Source organism: Pogoniulus pusillus, chromosome 18 (assembly GCF_015220805.1).
Source record: "Pogoniulus pusillus isolate bPogPus1 chromosome 18, bPogPus1.pri, whole genome shotgun sequence".
NCBI lineage: Eukaryota > Metazoa > Chordata > Aves > Piciformes > Lybiidae > Pogoniulus > Pogoniulus pusillus.
In genome coordinates, this window is record NC_087281.1 from 4178039 (window position 1) to 4202267 (window position 24229).

General features: G+C 47.2%; 1 protein-coding gene across 1 annotated transcript in view; it reads left to right on the top strand.

Moving 5' to 3' along the window:
• The window catches only part of UTRN (utrophin), a 481902-nt gene that overhangs the window by 413098 nt on the left and 44575 nt on the right, over positions 1-24229 (top strand). The window contains exons 62-65 of the mRNA XM_064158262.1: positions 8712-8913; positions 13429-13514; positions 17384-17541; positions 22506-22672. Coding sequence (XP_064014332.1) covers positions 8712-8913; positions 13429-13514; positions 17384-17541; positions 22506-22672 — 613 coding nt within the window. The remainder of the gene's footprint in view (positions 1-8711; positions 8914-13428; positions 13515-17383; positions 17542-22505; positions 22673-24229) is intronic.

Consider the following 24229-nt stretch of genomic DNA (forward strand, 5'->3'; position numbering starts at 1 on the left):
GCCAATCACTCTCTCTGCCAACAACTTCCTCCTAACATCCAGCCTAGACCTCCTCTGGCACAACTTGTCCTCATAGAAGAGCTGCTTCAGCCCCCTGATCATCTTCATGGCCCCTCTCTGGACACACTCCAGCATCTCCATATCCCTATTGTAATGTGGGCTCCAGAACTGGACGCAGTACTCCAGGTGGAGTCTCACCAGAGCACAGTAGAGGGGGAGAATCATCTTCCTCACCTTGCTGGCCACACTTCTCCTGATGCAGCCCAGGATCTGGTTGGCTTTCTGGGCTGCAAGTGCACTCTGCTGGGTCATGTTGAGCTTCTTGTCCACCAGCACCCCTAAATACCTCTTTTCAGGGCTGCTCTCCAGCCACTCACTGCCCAGCCTGGATTTATGCTTGGAATTGTCTTGAACTAGATGCAGGACCTTGCACTTGGCCTTGTTGAACCTCATGAGCTTGGCTTGTGCCCATCTCTCCAGCCTGTCCAGGTCCCTCTGGATGGATCCCTTCTCTCCAGCCTGTCTGCTGCACCACACAGCTTGGTGTGGTCAGCAAACTTGCTGAGGGTGCACTCAATGCCTCTGTCCATGGCACCCACAAAGATGTTGAACAAGACTGGTCCCAGGACTGATCCCTGAGGGAATGTTTAACTGTATTTTAGGGAGTTCTACTCTTTTTATAAGCACTTAACTGCTGCTGGGTATAACTTAAAACACTCCTTCCTCTTAAAGTGTCTGTTTTGCTGAGTTAATTCATGTTAAAATGGAGTTCAGAATACTCAGGGTGTGACTGGAAAGGGTAGTTGATAATGGATGGTATTTTAATCACAAAACACCTCCCCTACTAATGTTAGCAATATTAGTGTGTGTTTATATCTTGGGAATGTAGGTTAAGATCTGAAATTTAGATAGGAAATAACAACTCATTTAATAATGCACATTGAATGTTCTGTCCAGACCTGCCTTGGCATTTGGCCCTGCTCTTAATCTAGTAATTCAGCCATAGTCTACTTGGAGGAGCACATAGCTGGTGTTAGCAGAAAAGGACAGGTATTGACTGAATGGACTCAGCTGCCTAAACTGCTTCATTTCCAAGGTCATTATTTTTTATTTATTTATCCAATCTTCTGTTCTGTAATTCCTAGGTATTTTTAAAAGCTTTTCATATTGTATCACAATTATGATTTAATTGAGCAGCAAGTTGCAGGACTACCATATGTTTATGGTAAACCATGAAGTTTACCAGCTTCAGAAGTGTTTTGTTAAGGCATCTTGTCCTGACCTTCAGACTTGAAACTTCTCTGAGTCACAAAAGAAGCACCACATTGGGGTTCTGGGCACTTTCTGGAGTCTCCTGTGCAAAGCAAACACAGAGTATTTGTTTGAGTCATTCTGCCACTGATATTTCTGCATTGACTTTGAGAATGGGGATGAAAAAAAGAAAGATGGTACTTTCTTGGAGGAGCTGAGGTAGCTCAGTTACTCCAGATTGAACTGTTTGATGTTACTGGATGATCATGGAGGTCTCTTCCAACCTGGTTGATTCTATGATTCTATGCAGAAGTGGTTTACATTATAGAGAAAGGCAAGAGGTGAAAACAAGGAAGGTAAGTGAGGGCTATGGGGACTGGAGGGCTTTTGAGGAGAGGCTGAGGGACCTGGGGCTTGTTAGTATGCAGAAGAGAAGACTGAGAGGGGATTTGATAAATGTTTATAAGTATCTGAGGGCTGGCCAGGAGTGGGGGAACAGGCTCTGCTCACTGCTCCCTGGGAAAGGACAAGGAGCAGTGGGTGTAAGTTGCAGCACAGGAGGTTCCACCTCAACACAAGGGGGAACTTCTTTACTGTGAGGGTCACAGAGCACTGGAACAGGCTTCCCAGAGAGGTTGTGGAGTCTCCTTCCTTGGAGACTTTCAAGGCCTGTCTGGATGTGTTTCTCTGTGATCTCTGTTAGATAGTACTGTCCTGCTCTGGCAGGGGGGTTCACTCGATGGTCTCTTTGTGTCCCTTCCAACTCCTCACATCCTGTGAGCCTGTGAAAGAGCAAAATAAAGAGATTGCATGAGAAAGCAGAGAACAGGGAGTGTGTGAAAGAGAAATAGCTGAAACACAGAACCGAGGAGATCATGATGTACAAAAGGAAAGGAGTGCAAAGAATTATCTGGAAGAGATGATGAGAATATGAATTAAACAAATCTCTAGGGCTACAAATGGAAAAGAAAATGCATGAAGACACAAAGCAACCTGAAAGAAAATAGGGTGTAGTAGAGGCAAGGGAAAAAAAGGAAGCTGGACAATTTTCCCCTCCAAGTGGTTAGTTTTCCTCCTGGCCTAGAAGCCAGCAGATTGATCTTGGCAGCAGCTTCTTGGCTGGGTATCAGATAACATCAAACCAAGCTGTGGCTGTGATGGTAGCCAGCTGCTAGAAAGCTAGAGTGCTTCTCTGCAAGAGCATGGAGTATCTCCCACCACTTCTTCATGTGCCAGGCTGGCTTCTCACAGAATTGCAAATCGATCTTGGGGTCAAGGTCTTACATTTGGGGAAAAACAGAACCTGTCCTTTGAAATACTGCCTGAGGGTGTTGAAAAGAAAACCATATTTCTTTGGCATAGCCTGGAGAAGACCATACCTCTTGTACAGCCACTGGAGCCACTTAAGGCAATGGTTTCTTCTCCCAGCAAGACTGTAGAGCTGTATGAGCTTTCTACTTGAAAACAGAAGCAAAGCAAGAAACTGCAAAGCACAGTAAAATTGTCCTTGTGCATGCTGCTGCCCAGGGAATGGTGAAAAAAAGAGATTGCACATGATGGATGTTGGTCATGCTGCCTATTTATGACAGGGATACAAATTGTCTGGTGACCTGTATAGAATGAACCTCACTTTCATTGCTTCTGATAAGCTTTGAGGAGGATCATGCTTCCAGCTCTTACTTTTACTTCAAAAGATATCAATTTCTGTGATAACTGCAATGGTTAGCTCTCCTCATTTGCAGATTTATCATAGAATCAGCTGGGTTGGAAGAGACCTCTAAGATCATCCAGTCCAACCTAGCACCCAGCCCTAGCCAGTCAACCAGACCATGGCACTAAGTGTCTCAGCCAGGCTTTGCTTCAACACCTCCAGGGGCGGCGACTCCACCACCTCCCTGGGCAGCCCATTCCAATGCCAATCACTCTCTCTGCCAACAACTTCCTCCTAACATCCAGCCTAGACCTCCCCCACCACAACTTGAGACTGTGTCCCCTTCTTCTGCTGCTTGCCTGGCAGAAGAGACCAACCCCACCTGGCTACAGCCTGCCTTCAGGCAGTTGTAGACAGCAATGAGGTCAGCCCTGAGCCTCCTCTTCTGCAGGCTGCACACCCCCAGCTCCCTCAGCCTCTCCTCACAGGGCTGTGCTCCAGGCCCCTCACCAGCTTTGTTGCCCTTCTCTGGACATGTTCCAGTATCTCAGCATCTCTCTTGACTTGAGGAGCCCAGAACTGTACACAGCACTCAAGGTGTGGCCTGAGCAGTGCTGAGCACAGGGGCAGAATAACCTCCCTTGTCACAATTGCTTTCCTATCAAAGTGAATATTAGCATTGTCTCCAGTTTCAGAGGAGAGAAGAGGAAGGAGTACAGAGGGAAGTACTAAGAAGAGAATATTCCACTTGGAAAGAGCCAGGAGTAGGACTGTCATCTCTACAGATCCAATCTGCCTCATTATTTATGAACCTCTTTGCTTGCTCTGCCTCTTAGCCTCATGGGAACAGACAACAGCCAAAAGAGTCTTTGTCTTTATTAGGTTCCCATATTTGACCAAGGATTGGTCTTTGTTTTGTGGGAAAGTGACATTACAGGGTTACAAGAAAGATGTTTCTGATCACCTGCAAAGCGAATTGCTACAAGAATTTTCTGTCTCTGAAAAGGATCATTATGATCTGGTACAATTTTGAGATGACCTTCAGAAATATCATCAGCATTGTTCCTTTTGTCATGGTTTGCTTAGTTGATTATTTCTTGCCAGTGAACAGGTCAAATCCACTTTGACTATGGTGATTCTTGGCCTGATTCTATCCAATGAATGCCTTCTGGGATAGCCAAAACACAGCACGTGCTAATGCTTCCTCTCTGAAGAAGGGGAGAAAGGTTAGCACCTGGCTAGTGTTTTTCTTTTACATGTTTGTTTGTTCAAGATTTGTTTAAAGGCTGGGGTTGGAGTGGCTGGAGAGCAGCCAGACAGAAAGGGATCTGGGGGTGCTGATTGATACCTGCCTGAACATGAGCCAGCAGTGTGCCCAGGTGGCCAAGAGAGCCAGTAGCATCCTGGTCTGCATCAGGAATGGTGTGGCCAGCAGGAGCAGGGAGGTCATTCTGCCCCTGTACTCTGCACTGGTTAGACCACACCTTGAGTGCTGTGTTCAGTTCTGGGCCCCCCAGTTTAGGAGGGACATTGAGATGCTTGAGCGTGTCCAGAGAAGGGCAACGAGGCTGGGGAGAGGCCTTGAGCACAGCCCTACGAGGAGAGGCTGAGGGAGCTGGGATTGGTTAGCCTGGAGAAGAGGAGGCTCAGGGGAGACCTTATTGCTGTCTACAACTACCTGAGGGGTGGTTGTGGCCAGGAGGAGGTTGCTCTCTTCTCTCAGGTGGCCAGCACCAGAACAAGAGGACACAGCCTCAGGCTGTGCCAGGGGAGATTTAGGCTGGAGGTGAGGAGAAAGTTCTTCCCTGAGAGAGTCATTGGACACTGGAATGGGCTGCCCGGGGAGGTGGTGGAGTCGCCGTCCCTGGAGCTGTTCAAGGCACGATTGGACGTGGCACTTGGTGCCATGGTCTGGCCTTGAGCTCTGTGGTAAAGGGTTGGACTTGATGATCTATGAGGTCTCTTCCAACCTTGGTGACACTGTGATACTGTGATACTGTGTGTGGTACTGTGATTTTTCTCTTACATTTTTTTTTGTTCATGATTTGTTTAAAGGTGGGGAAAGAGTCATCTTCTGTGCTTCTCCCACTCATTCTCTGCTGTGACTTCCATTACTCTGCCATTGGATTTCCTGTAATTTTAGCTGTGGATGGGTTTTAAAAGGTGTTTGGGTACAGAATGCTTCAGAAAGCTCATCTGCTAAGGCAAAGAGAATGTCCAAACAAATCACTAGAAAACGAGCTCCTTGTCAGCTGGAAGATGTGACAAATTGCTGTCAGAGCCTCAGCGTGTATGTATCTGCAGAGGTCTTTTTGGCTACAAGTCCAAGGGCACAGCTGGAGCAGGATGCACAGTCCCACTTGCATTGGGTAGATTTTGACTTTGCAGTGGGGACTGGTAACAGCAATAGTGCTGCACAAACAGATTTGGGAGTCTGTCATTTGAGAGCCGTACTGTGGAAAGCAGAACTGGTGCCAAATCTCTCTTCTCAGTCTCTGCCCTCAGGAAGTGTCAAAAATGCATGGTTCTGGGGAAGTTGTTCTGTTCCACTCCTCCCACTCTGTTTGTGAAGCTGGAAAGTAGAGTCATATTGCATCTTGTTCTGGTTTTTGAAGGTAGATTCCTGCAGAGACTAATGTGTGTGTGTACCTATAGGTACCTGTTTTACAGGAAGCTGAGAATGAAAGAGCAAATTCTTAGCTTCTCTGAGGTTATGTGAGGCAGACATACTGAGAGCACTTTCCAGCAGAAGGGAGCAGAAGAATGGGGCCAGAGGGAGTATCCTGTGTTTCAGCTGTACTGGGCTGCTATGCCGTACCAACCCTGTCAATAATATTTCATTCACAGGCTCACAGGATGTTAGGGGTTGGAAGGAACCCAAGGAGATCATCGAGTCCAGCTCCCCTGCCAGAGCAGGACCATGCTATCTCACACAGATCATTCCTATGCAGCATACTTCAGCTTACTTTGAAGGAATGATACTGCCCCAGATACTAAAGTAGAGTGGTGGAACCCACCAGACATATTCAGAATTCTCTCATTGAGCCTCTCTAGGTGATACCCAATTTAAGAATGCTGGTAGGAATATCACAGTATCACAGTATCATCAGGGTTGGAAGAGACCTCACAGATCATCAAGTCCAACCCTTTACCACAGAGCTCAAGGCCAGACCATGGCACCAAGTGCCACGTCCAGTCCTGCCTTGAACAGCTCCAGGGACGGCGACTCCACCACCTCCCCGGGCAGCCCATTCCAGTGCCCAATGACTCTCTCAGGGAAGAACTTTCTCCTCACCTCCAGCCTAAATTTCCCCTGGCACAGCCTGAGGCTGTGTCCTCTATATGAACTGCACAAGGCTGAGGAACAAACATTAAGGCACAGCAGACTAACAGTGAGACCATCATAGATTTCTCTCATCCATGCAGTCTTTTACAGGATTTGCTGTCATTCACAAGGTCTCTCTGACACAAAAGCTCCATAGCAATGCCTGCCTATTTTCTGTGGGGTTACAGCAGCCTCCAATTTGCCATTAACAGCTGCGTGTCATTACTTACTACTGAGTCAGTAACTCACATCTGCTTAAACCATGCTGAATGATGTGGCTTCTTTTTATAGTTTTCCTTTGGGAAAGTCTCCTTGCTGCAGAAAAGAAAGAAATGACCCTTGTGGTCTGTTTGTTGGTTAACAGCAGGGTTGGTTGTTCAGAACACTTGAGCAGATGTAGAATGGTGCAGCAGAATTGCACAGAAAGCTGTATACGGTAGGCATCGTGCCAGCAATGACACCTGAGCCCCAGGTTAGATGAAGAATTTCCTTCAAACACCAGGTATTTCAGAACTTTCAGAAATGGAACTGTAATGAGACAGTGTTCTCTTTTTATATCAGCCCAAACAGGGGCACTGCTAGTGGGTAGGCAAGATAACTGCCTGTATGTAAAGTTCAGCTGCTGGAGAGCAGCCAGGAAGAAAGAGACCTGGGAGTGCTGGTAGAGAGTAGCTGAAGATGAGCCAGCAGTGTGCCCAGGTGGCCAGCAGAACCAATGGCATCCTGGCCTGGATCAGGAGCAGTGTGGCCAGTAGGACAAGGGAGGTTATTCTGCCCCTGTGCTCAGCACTGGTCAGGCCACACCTTGAGTGCTGTGTCCAGTTCTGGGCTCCTCAATTCAAGAGAGATGTTGAGGTGCTGGAACATGTCCAGAGGAGGGTGATAAAGATGGTAAGAGGCCTGGAGCACAGCCCTGTGAGGAGAGGCTGAGGGAGCTGGGGGTGTGCAGTCTGCAGAAGAGGAGGCTCAAGGGTGACCTCATTGCTGTCTACAACTCCCTGAAGGGAGGCTGTAGCCAGGTGGGGTTGGTCTCTTCTGCTAGGCAAGCAGCAACAGAAGAAGGGGACACAGTCTCAAGTTGTGGCAGGGCAGGTCTAGGCTGGATGTTAGGAGGAAGTTCTTCCCAGAGAGAGTGATTGGCATTGGAGTGGGCTGCCCAGGGAGGCAGTGGAGTTGCTGTCCCTGAAGGTGTTCAGTCAAAGCCTGGCTGAGGCACTTAGTGCCATGGTCTGGTTGATTGGCCAGGGCTGGGTGCAAGGTTGGACTGGCTGATCTTGGAGGTTTCTTCCAACCTGATTGATTCTATGATTCTATGTTTCTATGATTCTATGATTCATTCAGCCTAGACAAGTGCTGAAGTAAGCAGAGATGGAATTCATTCCCTCTGGTTATTTTCTATGCATGGTGTCATGTGAAAGCAATAGTTTTGCTTCATTTGCATTAGTACAGCACCAGAGTTTCCTTCTAATATGGAGATTCTGGAAGTGCCTCTACAAGTCCTTTGGCAGGAGTGCCAGTGCAAGATCTTAGAGCCAGCAGACTAAGATGGGAAGGTAGCAGGTTTGCTCCGGTGACAGCCCAAGTTCTGTTTTCAGTGCAAAGATGAATATGTTAAGCTACACCCAAAGACCACAGCTTTCTGGCATTGCAAAGCTTTCCAAGTTTTCACTCCTTTAAGAAGGGCAGGTCTTGGGAGTTACTGATTTGATAAATCCCTGTCTGGCATTTGATTGCAGGCCCAAGAGATGGGCTTTAAATTACACAGAAAAAAGAAGAAAGGGAAGAAATGTAAAGCCCCTGCATAGCAGATGCTAAACAGTTAGAATAGAATGTGCCAGTGGCAGTAAGAGAGGGGAAACCAAGGGCTATGAGCTACTGTTTCCTATTTTTACAGTAATGTCAGGATCTGGCATATTCAAGGTCCCACTGCAGAGCCCTTCTGCCCTCCAACCCAGCCACATCTGCCCCCAGTTTGGTGTCATCTGCAAACTTGCTGATGACTGACTCGATGCCCTCATCCAGATCATCTGTGAAGATGTTAAAGAGGATGGGGCCCAGCACTGGACTCTGTCAAGCAGTTCTTTGTCCTTCTTGACCTGGGGGTCCAGAACTGGACACAGTACTCTTAAGTGTGGCTTCCCAGGGCAGAGTAGAGGAGCAGGAGAATTTCTTGACCACTGCCACAGCCCTTCTAGTACACCCCAGAATGTCATTGCCCCTCCTGGCCACAGGAACACACTGCTGGCTCTTCTTAGTTTTTTCCTGTGTTTTTAATTATGTAGTAACAAAATGCTCTCAGCTTCTCATAAAAGCCCAGTTTTTTCACTATCATGGTACTAAATGAAAGCTGCTTCTTGACTGAATGCCTGCAGTGTTTGCTGTGGTAGACACATGGACAGGGATTGTGAATGCTGTGCTTGGGCCACCTATAATCACATTTTACTCCTTTCTTGTTTCCCTTTCTTTCTGTTACTCACCTCTTAGTGGACCTTTTGGACTTGAACACCACAAGTGAAGTTTTCAAACAGCACAAGTTGGGTCAAAATGACCAGCTGATTGGTGTCCAGGATGTGATTAGCTGTCTCACTACCATCTACAGTGGACTTGAAGAGAAGCACAAAGATATGGTGAACGTTCCTCTCTGCATAGACATGTGTCTTAACTGGCTACTCAATGTATATGACAGGTAAGTGGCAAGTCTTTTTATCTTTGTTGGTTAGGGAGAGGCAATGGTGATTCTTCCAGCTGATGGAAGACTTCAGTCTTGAGCCAGACTTTGAAACATAGAGGATGAAGTTTTTCTGAGGTAAAATTGTTTTGGACAGTGTATTTCCCTGCCCCTCTTTCATATCTGTTCCAAGAAAACAATAATTTGAAAAGCTGAAAAACAGGCACCAATTTTAAGCTCTTCTTTGAGGGTTGTTTTTTAAATTGACCCTTAAGAAAGAACTGATTTGTGCCTTGGCATTTCCATTGCTTATTGCATTGGTGCTGTACATTTATGGTGTTTCAAGTCTTTCAGCTGCCTAGGAGGAGCATGTTACCCAGGTGCTATTAACCAGAGATGTAATTACTGATTCACAGAGAGATGGCAAATCACATAGTTCTTCAGATTTACCTACAGATGTCTTTAGCCCTTACAAAGAAGAGATTTATTTTTAGGTGAAGTTCTGGTGTTTTCTGACACATCAGGAATGAATCATTCTTCAAACTAAATATCACAAACAGAATCACAGAATCAGCCAGGTTGGAAGAGACCTCCAAGATCATCCAGGCCAACCTATCATCCAGACCTATCCAATCAACTAGACCATGGCACTAAGTGCCTCAGCCAGGCTTTTATTGAACACCTGCAGGGATGGTGACTCCACCACCTCCCTGGGCAGCCCATTCCAATGCCAATCACTCTCTCTGCCAACAACTTCCTCCTAACATCCAGCCTAGACCTACACCACCACAACTTGAGAATGTGTCCCCTTGTGCTGTTGCTGCTTGCCTGGGAGAGGATATCCTAAAAAGTCCCTCCCTAGCTGTCTTGTAGCCCCCTTCAAGTTGTGCCAGGGTAGGTATAGGCTGGATATTAGGAAGAAGTTCTTCACAGAGAGAGTGATTGGCATTGGAATGGGCTGCCCAGGGAGGTGGTGGAGGCAACGTGACTGGGAGTCTTCAAGAAAAGCCTGGCTGAGGCACTTAGTGCCATGGTCTGGTTGATTGGTTAGGGCTGGGTGTTAGGTTGGACTGGATGATCTTGGAGGTCTCTTCCAACCTGGTTGATTCTATGTGGATTCAGATACTGAAAAGCCACAATAAGGTCACCTGGAAGCCCTCTCTCCAGACTGAACAGCCCCAACTCCCTCAGGCTCTCCTCAGCAGAGCAGCTCCAGCCCTCTGCTCATCCTTGTGGCCCTTCTCTGGATGGCTTCCAGCACCTCCATATCCCTCTTGTCCCAGGGGCTCCAGAACTGGATGCAGTACTACAGGTGGGGTCTCAGGGGCAGGAGAGTGGATAAAACCTGTTACGTTTACTGGATGACATTTTCTACTTCAGGGTTGTTCTGGGTGGCCTTTAAACATTTTCCAAACTTCAACTTCTGTGTTTTGGTTGAGTTTGGGGTTTTTTTTGTTGCTGTTGCTTTGTTGTTTGTTTTGTTTTAATAACATTCAAAATAAACACATTGCAGTTTTCAGTGCTGTGCTCTCACAGTGAGAGCTGTGAAGAAACTTGTTTGCTCTATGAAATCATTTGGCCAAGCCTGTGTTTAAATCATCTAAAAGCAGTAGCCAGTGGTTACTGTTCTGGACTGGAGTGGACCAAGTTTCCTAAAGTCACCAAGTGTCTGTTGTATGAAATAGGCTGATAGCTTCCTGTGCTGATGGAATAGCTTAATGCTCCTTAAAATGAGTTGCTTCAGATATTTTAGAGTCTGCCATACATAATACATGTACTGACTCTGGGTGATGACTTCTTATTTCAGTTAGAAATACCCTCCAGAAAACTTTTAAAGGCATTTTAAATGTTTTGCAATGTTCATCTGAGTTCCTGTATTTCAACTTGTCAAGGTCCAGAGAACAGAGATTTACAACAGCTCTGCCCAGAGGAGCAAGATCTGTTCTTAGAGATTTCTGTGTTGTGAAATTAAGGTGCAAGTGAGGCCATAGATCACCACAAAGCTATTTATTAAAGGATGAAGTGGAACAAAACAGAGGGACAGAGAGAAGAGGAGAGAGAGAACAACAGAGAATAAGTGAAGAAGCAGGGAAGGGAAAGAGCAGGGTTATATTACCATCAGCAGCAGATGGGGGGCAGAGAGAGAGAGGTCTGTGGCCCAGGGATGATCTACTGTGGAGTTTGTCAGGAGTTCTTCTGGTGGATGTGCAGCTCTGGTGGAGGTGCAGCTTTGGAGGTGCAGCTCTGGAGGCAGGCATTGCTGATGTCTTTTTATACAGTTTTATAGCTGGGTGTCCAGGTGCAGCTCCCCAGGAAACCTTCCTGTGTATTCCTGCATTCGCAGGGGTCCAAAGGCAGTACCGGGGGAGGGTCTCTGCCCCCTCCCTGCACTGCTCACCTGTCCATACCCCACATACACAAAAGCCTTTTCTCTGCAGAGTAGCTGACATAATATGTGCACATCCTGGGCATGCGAGCCAGGCTGAGCTCCTGGGATTGCCACAAAGGCACTGCCTGTTGGTTTGCATCCCTGAGCTTTTGGCCAAGCACCTGGTCTGAGCTGGGGAGGTTAACAAAGGCAATCTTCATCTGTGTTGATTTACAAGGGAGAGATCATATCTTTGTTGATTAAGGAGAGGCAATGACAATCTTTGTTGATGAACAGGGAGAGAGATGACCTAGACTCTTACACAACTTTTCACATTTTCTTGGGTTTTATTCATGTCAGGATGCTTTGTTTTGAAAGTGCCTTCTTCCAAAGTGAATTTCTTTGGTGGATTAGTCTACAAAGCATGTGGCGCTTAGCTAACATTTCACGTATGAGCAGAGCTATCTTTCATGATAGGTGGCCACACCTTGAGTACTGTGTCCAGTTCTGGGCCCCTCAATTCAAGAGGGCACACTGCTGGCTCATCTTCAGCTACTATCTATCAGCACCCCCAGGTCTCTCTCTGCCTGGCTGCTCTCAGCCACTCAGTCCCCAGCCTGTAGTGCTGCTTGGAGTTGTTGTGGCCAAAGTGCAGAACCCTGCACTTGGCCTCGTTAAATCTCATCCCAATCTGGAGAAGTTTTAAACCAGCACAGATATGCCCTGACCTCTTAGCTGCAATGTTTTTTTCTGAGTTTCTGCCTTTAATAAACAAATATTGTAGTCAGTCCTGAGTTAAACCCAATCCAGTGTTCAGCTTTGCTTTTCAGTTGAACACAAAGCTAAAACACAGACAACCCTGAGCTGGGGAGGATGGCACAGAACTTTATCAAGGTTACAAAATGAGCCATTCACACGTTAAGGTATGGCAGAATGATGCATTGTCTGTGACTGAAAGAGGTAATTTGAAGCTAAGCTTGAATATATAAAATAGGTGGCACTTTTATAACATTCTGGAAAATTGGGTTCTGATTTTCAAACTAGGCAGTAAAAGTAATGAGTGTTTTGATTAATTTGGCAATAATTCCTCTGTACCTCTGTGCCAGCCTGTGAAATGAAGATCATGCTTTCTAGTCTCACTAGATGATGGCTGTGAAGACAAATGCATTAATATTTTTAAGGTGATTAGCTAATTTAAGGAGATCCCAGGAGGAAATGAATAATTTTGTCTTCTGCACAACACTTGTAAATAAATTAGACAACAGACCATATGGTTAATGGATAGGACAGAAAGAGTTATCTAATAACCACTCCAGAAGTGGTTATATCACTTCAGTGTACAAAAGGGACCAAGGAAATGTTTGGGTTGATATTAGTTTTATTATTGTTTTGCATATGGGCAAAGGATCCAGTTAACCTTAAATGTAGAGGGTGTTTATAATCATAGAATCAACCAGGTTGGAAGAGGCCTCCAAGATCATACAGTCCAACCTAGCACCCAGCCCTGGCCAATCAACCAGACCATGGCACTAAGTGTCTCATCCAGGCTTAGCTTCAACACCTCCAGCAACAGCAACTCCACCACCTCCCTGGGCAGCCCATTCCAATGCCAATCACTCTCTCTGCCAACAACTTCCTCCTAACATCCAGCCTATTTTAAACATAAAAGAAAAAGAATGAAGTGGAAAAAAAAATGCTGTGATATTAAACCTTGGTTTTATTTTACAGTCCTTGTGTTTCACACTGAGCATCAGGCTTTGCTGCTGTGTGCTTAGGTACTTTTCCTGTGTGCATGACAATATTAAGTCAACTGCTGTGGTCTAGTTGACTGGTAGGGCTGGGTGCTAGGTTGGACTGGATGATCTTGGAGGTCTCTACCAACCTGGTTGATTCTATGATTCTATGAAGTCCCATTGGGAGCTTTACACAGCTAAATGTCTGCCCTTTTGGAGGCACATGAACTGTTATGACACCTAAACCACGTACTGAGCTTTTGAGAGGGAAGCACTCCTGATGTGATTTGTGGTGTTAATTTCATTTTGAGATTTGAAGTGTACTGAAAGTAGATTGCACCATTGCCTTTGCTTTTATTTTTTTTAAGAGACCTTTAGTTGAAATGAAATCAAATTAAGCTGCATTAATTTGTCTTATCTTTGTCATTTCAGTGGCCGAAGTGGAAAAATTCGAGTGCAGTCCCTGAAAATTGGCTTGATGTCTCTTTCTAAGGGCCTTCTGGAGGAGAAGTACAGATGTAAGAAAGAATGTCTTGTATAAAATGCTTACTTGAAATAATTAAGCCATGCACAATAGCAGCACATCTTGTAGCACAACATTTCTCATGCCTGTAGCAAGACAGTTTTCCTGTGAGCAAGATTGTTATTTTCTTCATCATCTGCTGGAGAAAGCAGGGTTTATATTCTCACTAGGAAATGTTGATGCCAATTGTGCATTATCATAATGCACACTTTGCACTCTACCAAAACAAAGGAGAGTGTAGAGGATGGAAGCTAGGTAAGTATTCTGTTTGAATGGCACCATGCTAGGAGCAGCTGTGGATCTGCTGGAGGGTAGGGAAGCCCTGCAGACAGGCTGGATGGGTGGGCAGAAGCCAATGGGATGAGATTGAACAAGGCCAAGTGCAGGGTTCTGCACTTTGGCCACAACAACCCCAAGCAGCACTACAGGCTGGGGACTGTGTGGCTGAGAGCAGCCAGGCAGAGAGGGACCTGGGGATGCTGGTAGAAAGGAGCTGAACATGAGGCAGAAGTGTGCCCAGGTGGGCAGGAGAGCCAATGGTAACCTGGCCTGGATCAGGAACAGTGTGGCCAGTAGGACAAGGGAGGTTATTCTGCCCCTGTGCTCAGCACTGGTCAGGCCACACCTTGAGTGCTGTGTCCAGTTCTGGGCTCCTCAATTCAAGAGAGATGTTGAGGTGCTGGAAGGTGTCCAGAGAAGGGCAACGAAGCTGGTGAGGGGCCTGGAGCAGAGCCCTGTGAGGAGAGGCTGAGGGAGCTGGGGGTGTGCAGCCTGCAGAAGAGGAGGCTCAGGGCAGAGCTCTTTGCTGTCTACAACTCCCTGAAGGGAGGCTGTAGCCAGGTGGGGTTGGTCTCTTCTGCCAGGCAAGCAGCAACAGAACAAGCGGACACAGTCTCAAGCTGTGGTGGGGTAGGTCTAGGCTGGATGTTAGGAGGAAGTTGTTGTCAGAGAGAGTGATTGGCATTGGAATGGGCTGCCCAGGGAGGTGGTGGAGTCACTGTCCCTGGAGGTGTTCAACAAAGCCTGGCTGAGGCACTTAGTGCCATGGTCTGGTTGATTGGGCAGGGCTGGGTGCTAGGTTGGACTGAATGCTCTTGGAGGTCTCCTCTGACCTGGCTGATTCTATGATACTTCATTTGTCCACTGCAGACTGATGTAAGCAGAAATAATCAAATGAGGCATTGATTTGCTGTCAGGTTTCTTTTAAACTGACTCTTAGAATGTGGAAAACTCTCTCAAGCACAGCCAAAGAAGCTAGCCAGGATCTGGGATCACCAAGATGATCTAGTGTAGGGTGTCCCTGACCGTGGCAGGGGGGTTGGAACTAGATGATCCTTGTGGTCCCTTCCAACCCTTACTGATTCTATGATTCTAAGATGAGCCTGCAGCCATGCAGTACTAGTTCCAGTTGTCTGTAGAGATCTTTTTCTCACCACCAAGCGCTGAAGATGTTGTAGCATTTGTTTGCAAGGCAAGGAAGAGGTGAGAAAAGTACAAGGAACACTCCAAATTAATTCAATCATCTGGATTTCTATTTTGTGAAATGGAAGTCTTTCTTCTGCCTCCACCTCCTTTGACAAGAAAAAAGCATCACCAGCCTTTCTGTTCTGTTTCTTAATCAAAAATGCAGTCTTGAGTTCTCAAACTTCATTCATTTCTCATCTGTTAATGGTTGTGCTGGTGAGAAACGTGAAAAGTAAGGGAATAGTATAAATGGATTTCTTTTTTTCCTCTTTTAAGATTACTTGGAGCTTTAATCCAGGCTGTCCACTGATTGCAGAAAGAGAATGTAAAAGCCAGCTGGAATGAACACAAAGAATTCAATTCTCCTGTAATTTGTACTAGTTGTGGAATTGAAATGCACTTATGAGATGATGTCAGTGCTTAAAGATATTGTGGTGGTTTGGGTGTTACCTGCCCCCCACTCTGATGAAATCACCCAGGCTGGACTCAGCTAGCTGGAAATTAAGGAATGAAACTTTATATTTACAGCTTAGCACAATGTACAAGCAGATTTTTACAATATAGAATCATAGAATCAAACAGGTTGAAAGTGACCTCCAAGATCAGGTGCTCCAACCTATCATCCAGCCTTGTCCAATCAACTAGACCATAATACTAAGTGCCTCATCCAGGCTTTTCTTGAACACCTCCAAGAATGACAACTCCACCACCTCTCTGGGCAGCCCATTCCAATGCCAATCACTCTCTCTGCCAACAACTTCCTCCTAACATCCAGCCTAGCCCTCCTCCAGCATATATACAGCTCTATACAGAAATATGCAAGTTAAAGGTGATACAAAAACACAGCAGCCCACCCAGAAACCAGAGTCCCCAGGAGGGCCTTCCAACCACCCTTCCACCTCCTTTCCACCCCTCTACCTTATCCCAGACTTTGTCTTATGTGCAAGGTGACTCTGGAGATTCAGCAAGGGGGGGTCAGAAAGCAGAAGGATTAGTTACACAGGGAGCAAGTTAGGGAGAAAAGTACAGGCAGTGGCTGCAACTGAGAGCCACTCTGTTATCTGTGTTTGTGTTCTTGGTGTTATCCATCTCAGCAAGCCTATGAGTGCAGCAGACATCACCACTGTTTCTTTCACTAGCCTCAGACTAGCTTTTCAGCTAGCCCTGAACTAGCACAGATATTTTAAGGAGACATTCATCTTGTGACTTAATATTAATGTGCAGTGATGCTGAGTTCATAAATCAAGGATTGATAGCAGAAACGATAAAGATTTTAGCCAAAAGTTTTAACACTTCAAAGTATGAAAAAAAATGTGTTAAGAAATATCATCTCTACTGCAGACCAGCCTATTAATTCAATGCTTTCCTGTAGCTCTTAGAATCATAGAATCAACCAGGCTGGAAGAGACCTCCAAGATCATCCAGTCCAACCTGGCACCCCAGCCCTATCCAGTCATCTAGACCATGGCACTAAGTGCCTCATCCAGTCTTAAGCAAGTGCAAGCAGTATCTTTCTTCCCATTGTCTGCATCTTGGACCCTTTCAGCCTTGATTTTTTTTCCTCCATCATTAGTTGTCCCAGAAGGTCCACTTCAGACTGCAGAGCTTGGCTCCTACCTTAGGAAAAGGGAATCAGTAAAGGGAAGGTAAATGGATGCAGACATAGTTATCCAAGAAACAAATAAGTTAAAGTTGTCTTGCTGGCTGCTTCTCTTGCTTTAAGCTATTTTATGTGGGCAGCTGTGAGTTGTGTTAATTTCTTGCCTTAGTTCAGAGCAGTTATGCTTCTGTCCCCCACCAACCAAAGCAGGCATGGATTTTAGCACAAGATACAGATTGCTGAAATACTGTTTCCTTCACTGTAAAATCACAGAGTAGTTTGTGTTGGAAGGGGCATTTAAAGATCATCTAGTCCAAGGCCCTCCTCTGGACCTTCTTCATCAGGTCTGTGTCATTCTTGGGCTGAAGACTCCAGAGCTGGAGGCAGTTCTCCAGATGATGTGTCTCTGGAGTGGAGGAGAGGGACAGACTCGCCTCCCTTGGCCTGCTAGGCATGCTTCTTTTGATGCATCCCAGGATGTGATTTGCTTTCTAGGGCATGAATGCACACTGCTGGCTCATGTTCAGCTTGTCATCCACCAGTCCTTCTCCACCAGGCTGCTCTCAATCACCTCATCCCCCACCCTCTGATATCAGAGATTGCCCCGACTCAGGTACAGGTCACCATCCCCGGTGGTGTTGAAGCCAAGCCTGAATGGGGCACTTAGTGCCATGGTCTGGTTGATTGGACAGGGCTGGGTGCTAGGCTGGACTGGATGAGCTTGGAGGTCTTTTCCAACCTGCTTGATTCTGTGAGATCTCTTCCAACCGGCTTGATTCTGTGACTCTTGGATGTTGCAGATCTCTTCAAGGAGGTGGCAGGCCCCACAGAAATGTGTGACCAGAGGCAGCTGGGCCTGCTGCTTCACGATGCCATCCAGATCCCACGGCAGCTTGGGGAAGTAGCAGCCTTTGGTGGCAGCAACATTGAACCCAGTGTGCGTAGTTGCTTCCAACAGGTAAGATAATAAAGACCTTCATGTGGGGAAAAAAAACCTTCTGTGAAGTCCTGTTCAATATCTTTATTGATGATCTGGACAAGGGGATTGAGTCCAGCATCAGTAAGTTTGCAGATGACACCAAGCTAGGAGCAGCTGTGGAGCTGTTGGAAAGTAGGAGAACCCTGCAGAGGGACCTTGTGAGGCTGGATAGGTGGACAGAGGCCAATGGGATGAGATTAAACAAGACCAAGTGCAGGATTCTACACTTTGGACACCACAACCCCAAGCAGCGCTACAGGCTGGGGACTGTGTGGCTGAGAGCAGCCAGGCAGAGAGGGAGCTGGGGGTGCTGGTAGAAAGGAGCTGAACATGAGGCAGCAGTGTGCCCAGGTGGGCAGGAGAGCCAGTGGTAACCTGGCCTGGATCAGGAACAGTGTGGCCAGCAGGACAAGGGAGGTTATTCTTCCCCTGTGCTCAGCACTGGTCAGGCCACACCTTGAGTGCTGTGTCCAGTTCTGGGCCCCTCAATTCAAGAGAGATGTTGAGATACTGAAAGGTGTTTAGAGAAGGGCAACGAAGCTGGTGAGGGGCCTGGAGCACAGCCCTGTGAGGAGAGGCTGAGGGAGCTGGGGGTGTGCAGCCTGCAGAAGAGGGGGCTCAGGGCAGACCTCATTGCTGTCTACAGCTCCCTGAAGGGAGGCTGTAGCCAGGTGGGGTTGGTCTCTTCTGCCAGGCAATCAGCAACAGAACAAGGGGACACAGTCTCAAGTTGTGCCAGGGCAGGTCTAGGCTGCATGTTGTTAGGAAGTTGTTGGCAGAGAGAGTGATTGGCATTGGAATGGGCTGCCCAGGGAGGTGGTGGAGGCACCATCCCTGGAGGTGTTGAAGCCAAGCCTGGATGAGGCACTTAGTGCCATGGTCTGGTTGACTGGATAGGGCTGGGAGATAGGTTGGGCTGGATGAGCTTGGGGGTCTCTTTCAATCTGGTTGATTCCATGATTCTATGAGCTTATGATTTGCTTTAACAGAGTGCAAGAAAAGGGAGAGAAACATAAAACCATCTGCTTTTGAGTAGAAATTAATACAGTCCTGAAGCTGTGGGATGTTACTGTGAAAATGCAGCTGTAAAGGGTGGTTTGTGTTTTAGGAGAGGATCAAACAAGTTAGGTGTAGCAAAGAGAATATGTAGGTCTGTGTGGGTTTGACAATATTGGCTGCTTTAAAAGATGTTTAAAAAAGAGCTGTAGCAGCCAATGATGCTTCTTTGAATTGTTCAGAGCAACCTGATACTGTGAAAACATTGTGCTTTTCCCTGCTGGAACAAGGTATGATCTAAACAGAACAAGAGAACAGTGTTGATAGTCGGTTTTGACCTTGTGCATCAGGAAATTATTCAGTGTTATTTTACTGAGAGAGGACTCTGGAGTTGCATGAAACTTTTCAAGCAGACTCATTTATATATTGTGAGCCTTTGTGCAGCAGATCAGGATATGGAATAAAGCTGTGTTGCAGCCTGCTGTTCTGTTCCAGAATAGATGCAGAGGATTAATGAGGCTGCAAGGCATGTCTGTCTGTTTAAAGAAGGTGAGAGTTAAAAAGAGGCTGTTGTAATGGAACAAACCTAGCTAAGACTTTGTCATAGAATCGTAGAATCAGGCAGGGTTGGAAGGGACCAAAAGGATCATCTAGTTCCAACCCCCTGCCATGGGCAGGGACACCCTACCCTAGAGCAGGCTGCACACAGCCTCAACCAGCCTGGCCTTGAACACCTCCACCCATGGGGCCTCAACCACCTCCCTGGGCAACCCAGTCCAGCCTCTCACCACTCTCATGGTCAACAACTTCCTCCTCATGTCCACTCTGACTCTCCCCACCTCCAGCTTTGCTCCATTCCCCCCAGTCCTGTCACTCCTGATACCCTGAAAAGTCCTTCCCCAGCTTTTTTCTAGGCCCCCTTCACACACTGGAAGGCCACAATGAGGTCACCTGGGAGCCTCCTCTTCTCCAGAAGATTCTGTCAAGAATGCTAAAGGCTCTGACTGTTCGCTTGTGATGACTGTGCTTGCTTGAGTGTGGTATTTGTCAAAGTGGCTACTTTGGGCACTGTCAGAAATTATGTATGGATTAAAAATTGACTATAGGATTTATAGAACTACTACTACTATTTCTGATTGTATTGAATTGGACATGAAACTTAGTGCAATTTTAGAGTCTTTTTGGTTTGCCAGTCTTTTACAGACTTTTCCACAATTTCCTCCAGTGCTTTGAGAAAATCAGTTTTGCTACAGAACAATTAGATTAATTTCAGGGATTATTTGAGTTGGAAGAGTGTCCATGTCATGCATATGCACTGAGTGCAGCCTCAGCAAGTTTGCTGATGGCACCAAGCTGTGTGGTGCAGCAGCCAGGCTGGAGGGCAGGGATCCATGCAGAGGGACCTGGACAGGCTGGAGAGGTGGGCACAAGCCAAGCTCATGACATTCCACACGACCAAGTGCAAGGTCTTGCGTGTGGGTGGAGGCAACGTCAAGCACAAATCCAGGCTGGGCAATGAGTGGCTGGAGAGCAGCCCTGAGAAGAGGAATTTGCGTGTGCTGGTGGAGGAGAAGCTCAACAGGAGCCAGCAGTGTGCACTGGCAGCCCAGAAAGCCAACCAGAGCCTGGGCTGCATTAGGAGAAGTGTGGCCAGCAGGGCCAGGGAGGTGATTCTCCCTCTCTACTCTGCTCTGCTGAGACCCCACCTGGAGTACTGCAGCCATTTCTGGAGCCTCCATTACAAGAGGGCTGTGGAGATGCTGGAGTGTGTCCAGAGAAGGGCCACGAGGATGCTCAGAGGGGTGCAGCAGCTCTGCTGTGAGCACAGACTGAAAGAGTTGGGGCTGTGCAGTCTGCAGAAGAGGAGGCTCCCAGGTGACCTTCTTGTGGCCTTCCAGGATCTGAAGGGGGCTACAAAAAAGCTGGGGAGGGACTTTTCAGAATATCAGGGAGTGACAGGACTGGGGGGAATGGAGCAAAGCTGGAGGTGGGTAGGTTCAGGCTGGATATGAGGAGGAAGTTGTTGACCATGAGAGTGGTGAGAGGCTGGACTGGGTTGCCCAGGGAGGTGGCTGAGGCCCCATGGCTGGAGGTGTTTAAGGCCAGGCTGGATGAGGCTTTGTGCAGCCTGCTCTAGGGTAGGGTGTCCCTGGGCATGGCAGGGGGGTTGGAATTAGATGATCCTTGTGCTCCCTTCCAACCCTGACTGATTCAAGGCAGGACTGGACGTGGCACTTGGTGCCATGGTCTATCCTTGAGCTCTGTGGTAAAGGGTTGGACTTGATGATCTGTGAGGTCTCTTCCAACCCTGATGATACTGTGATACTGTGATTCCATGATTCTATGAATAATTGGGCAGATCTTTGAGGGAGTTAATTTGACCAATTAACCATGTAAAAGGTCCTCTGAGGTTTTAGCATTGAATGGCTTCAGACTAAGGAATGCTGATTGACAAACCAATCCCTGACCTGAAGCGGTTTAACTCATACTAAAATAAATGATTCATTTGTTGGTGGCGGATGTTTTCTGTCACAGAGGAATCATCATTATGCCTCTCAAGGATTTGCCTCATCTCCCATAGTGTCCAGTTATGGGTGAGGAGTACTAGAAAGGAAGTGTTTCAACACTTCTGTGATATTTTGATTGCACTCTTGATGAGATTTCATGTGAGAAGACGGATGCAGTCCTCAAATTGAGTCCCTGGTTGGTAAGAGAGCATAAAGAAAGGCACTTAGTGCCATGGTCTAGTTGATTGGATAGGGCAGGGTGATAGGTTGGACTGGATGATCTTGGAGGTCTCTTCCAACCTGGTTGATTCTATGATTCTAAGAAGTTGTGCTATTTATTTCAGCCTAGTACAAGCAGGTATTTTGCTGGTGGGAAAAGCACATTATTCTGGCTTTTTTCATGCTGCTCCCTCCCACTGACAAAAATTGACTTGGACTATGACTAGGTTAAGAAATCTGGTGTTACTTGCAATCATGCTTTGCAATTTAAGAACAGCTTCTATTTTAAGTGGTCTTCTGGTAGTTCCAGTGAGCTCAGAAAGATGACCTGTGTTCTTACTGCTGACAAGGGTGGTGAATGTAATACCTTTATAAAGTGAGTTTCTCTGGCTGTTACAGCTTAGAATGTAGAAACATGTTTGTTCACTTCTTAAAACTGTCATGTTAATGCTTTATCTCTGCTGTCTTCTTGCAGTGATTGCCTGTAAGTGGCATTTTTTTTGTTTTTATTTACCTCTTTGTTATTTTTCCTGCTTGTTTAATGAGCTAACTTGAAAACATGAGCCAGCAGTGTGCCCAGGTGGCCAAGAGAGCCAGTGGCATCCTGGCCTGCACCAGGAATGGTGTGGTCAGCAGGAGCAGGGAGGTCATTCTGCCCCTGTACTCTGCACTGGTTAGACCACACCTTGAGTACTGTGTTCAGTTCTGGGCCCCCCCAGTTTAGGAGGGACATTGAGATGCTTGAGCATGTCCAGAGAAGGGCAACGAGGCTGGGGAGAGGCCTTGAGCACAGCCCTACGAGGAGAGGCTGAGGGAGCTGGGATTGGTTAGCCTGGAGAAGAGGAGGCTCAGGGGAAACCTCATTGCTGTCTACAACTACCTGAAGGGAGGCTGTAGCCAGGTGGGGTTGGTCTCTTCTGCCAGGCAACCAGCAACAGAACAAGAGGACACAGTCTCAAATTGTGACAGGGCAGGTCTAGGCTGGATGTTAGGAGGAAGTTGTTGGCAGAGAGAGTGATTGGCATTGGAATGGGCTGCCCAGGGAGGTGGTGGAGGCACCATCCCTGGAGGTGTTGAAGCAAAGCCTGGCTGAGGCACTTAGTGCCATGGTCTGGTTGACTGGCTAGGGCTGGGTGCTAGGTTGGACTGGATGATCTTGGAGGTCTCTTCCAACCTGGTTGATTCTATGATTCTAATTTGGGTTTTCTTCTCTCTCCACAGAACCACAATAAGCCAGAAATCACTGTAAAGCAATTTATAGATTGGATGCGCTTAGAGCCACAGTCTATGGTATGGCTCCCAGTTCTACACCGTGTGGCTGCAGCAGAAACAGCAAAGCATCAGGCCAAGTGCAACATCTGCAAGGAGTGTCCAATCATTGGCTTTAGGTAAGAGGGAGAGACTTGGGTGCAAGGTTTCTGTCAAGGTCCAGAGGAGCAGAGATTAAGAGTATCTCTGTCCGGAGGAGCTAGACCAGTTCTTATAGATTTCCGTGTTGTGAAATTAAGGTGCAAACGAGACCATGGATCACCACAAAGCTATTTCTTAAAGGATAAGGTTGGGAAAACAGAGGGAGAGAGGGGAGAAGGGAGAGAGAGAGATAAAGAGAACGATGGAGAAGAGAAGAAGCAGCAGGGAAGGAAAAAAGCTGTGATCATATTATCCTCAGTCACAGAGAGATGAGTGCAATGGCCCAGGGATGATATTCTGTGGAGTTTGTCAGAGTTTCTTCGGGTGGTGTGCAGTTCTGGTGGTCTGGTGGTGGTCCACCCTCAGTGGTCTGGTGGAGGTGCCACTGGTGGTCTGTTGGGAGTGCCACTGGTGGTCTGCTGGGAGTGCCACTGGTGGTCTGCTGGGAGTGCCACTGGTGGTCCGGTGGGAGTGCCACTGGTTGTCTGCTGGGAGTGCCACTGGTGGTCTGCTGGGAGTGCCACTGGTGGTCCGGTGGAAGTGCACTGGTGGTCCCGTGGGAGTGCCACTGGTGGTCTGCTGGGAGTGCCACTGGTTGTCTGCTGGGAGTGCCACTGGTGGTCCGGTGGAAGTGCACTGGTGGTCCACTGGGAATGCCACTGGTGGTCTGCTGGGAATGCCACACTTTGGCAGGCATCCTCCTGCCTTTTTATACAGTTTTCTGCTCAGTGTCCAGCTGCAGCTCCCAGGGAATCTTCCTGTGTATTCTCATGTATTCGCAGGGGTCTGGCGCCACCAGGGGATGGCCTCCACCCCCTCCCTGGCTGCACCTGTCCATACCCTGAATGCACACAAACCTTTTCCCTTGGGGGTAGCTGAGATAAGATGTAGGCCTCCTGGGCATTCCAGGAGTTTCAAAGGTGTTGTCTGTTGATTTGAATCCTTGAGCTTTAGGCCAAGCACTGAGTCTGAGTCCCAGAAGTTAACAGAGGCAATCTTGATCTTTGTTGATTAGGGAGAGACGATGCAATCTTTATCTTTGTTGATGAACCAGAGAGAGAATTTGGACTCTCACAGTTTCTCAGAAAATATCCACACTTTTAAGCCTTCCAATGAATACAATTCTTTGTTTCCCCACTCTTTCCCTTCTTTAAGATGGATTATGCCACCCGTGATGAGGCCACAGTGTTGGCCTGAGCTGTGCCTTGTTGGCTCTCGCGGTACTGCTGTTAGACACTCAGTGGTCCTATGACTGGCAAGTGTGCAGGGCAGGCTGTCATGAGAGTGTTGTGGCATGGGTAAATCCAAGAGATAGCAAATGCTGCCTAAGTGCAGTCCACGTGTTCTCTAAGGATAAGACCACAATGAGCTGATGAGTGTGATGGTTTCGGTGTTACCTGCCCCCCACACTTAAGAAAATCACCCAGACTAGACTCAGCCAAGCTGGAAATTAAGGAATGAAGCTTTTTATTTACAGCTTAGCACAATGTACAAGCAGGTATTTACAATCTATACAGCTAGAGACAGAAATAGAC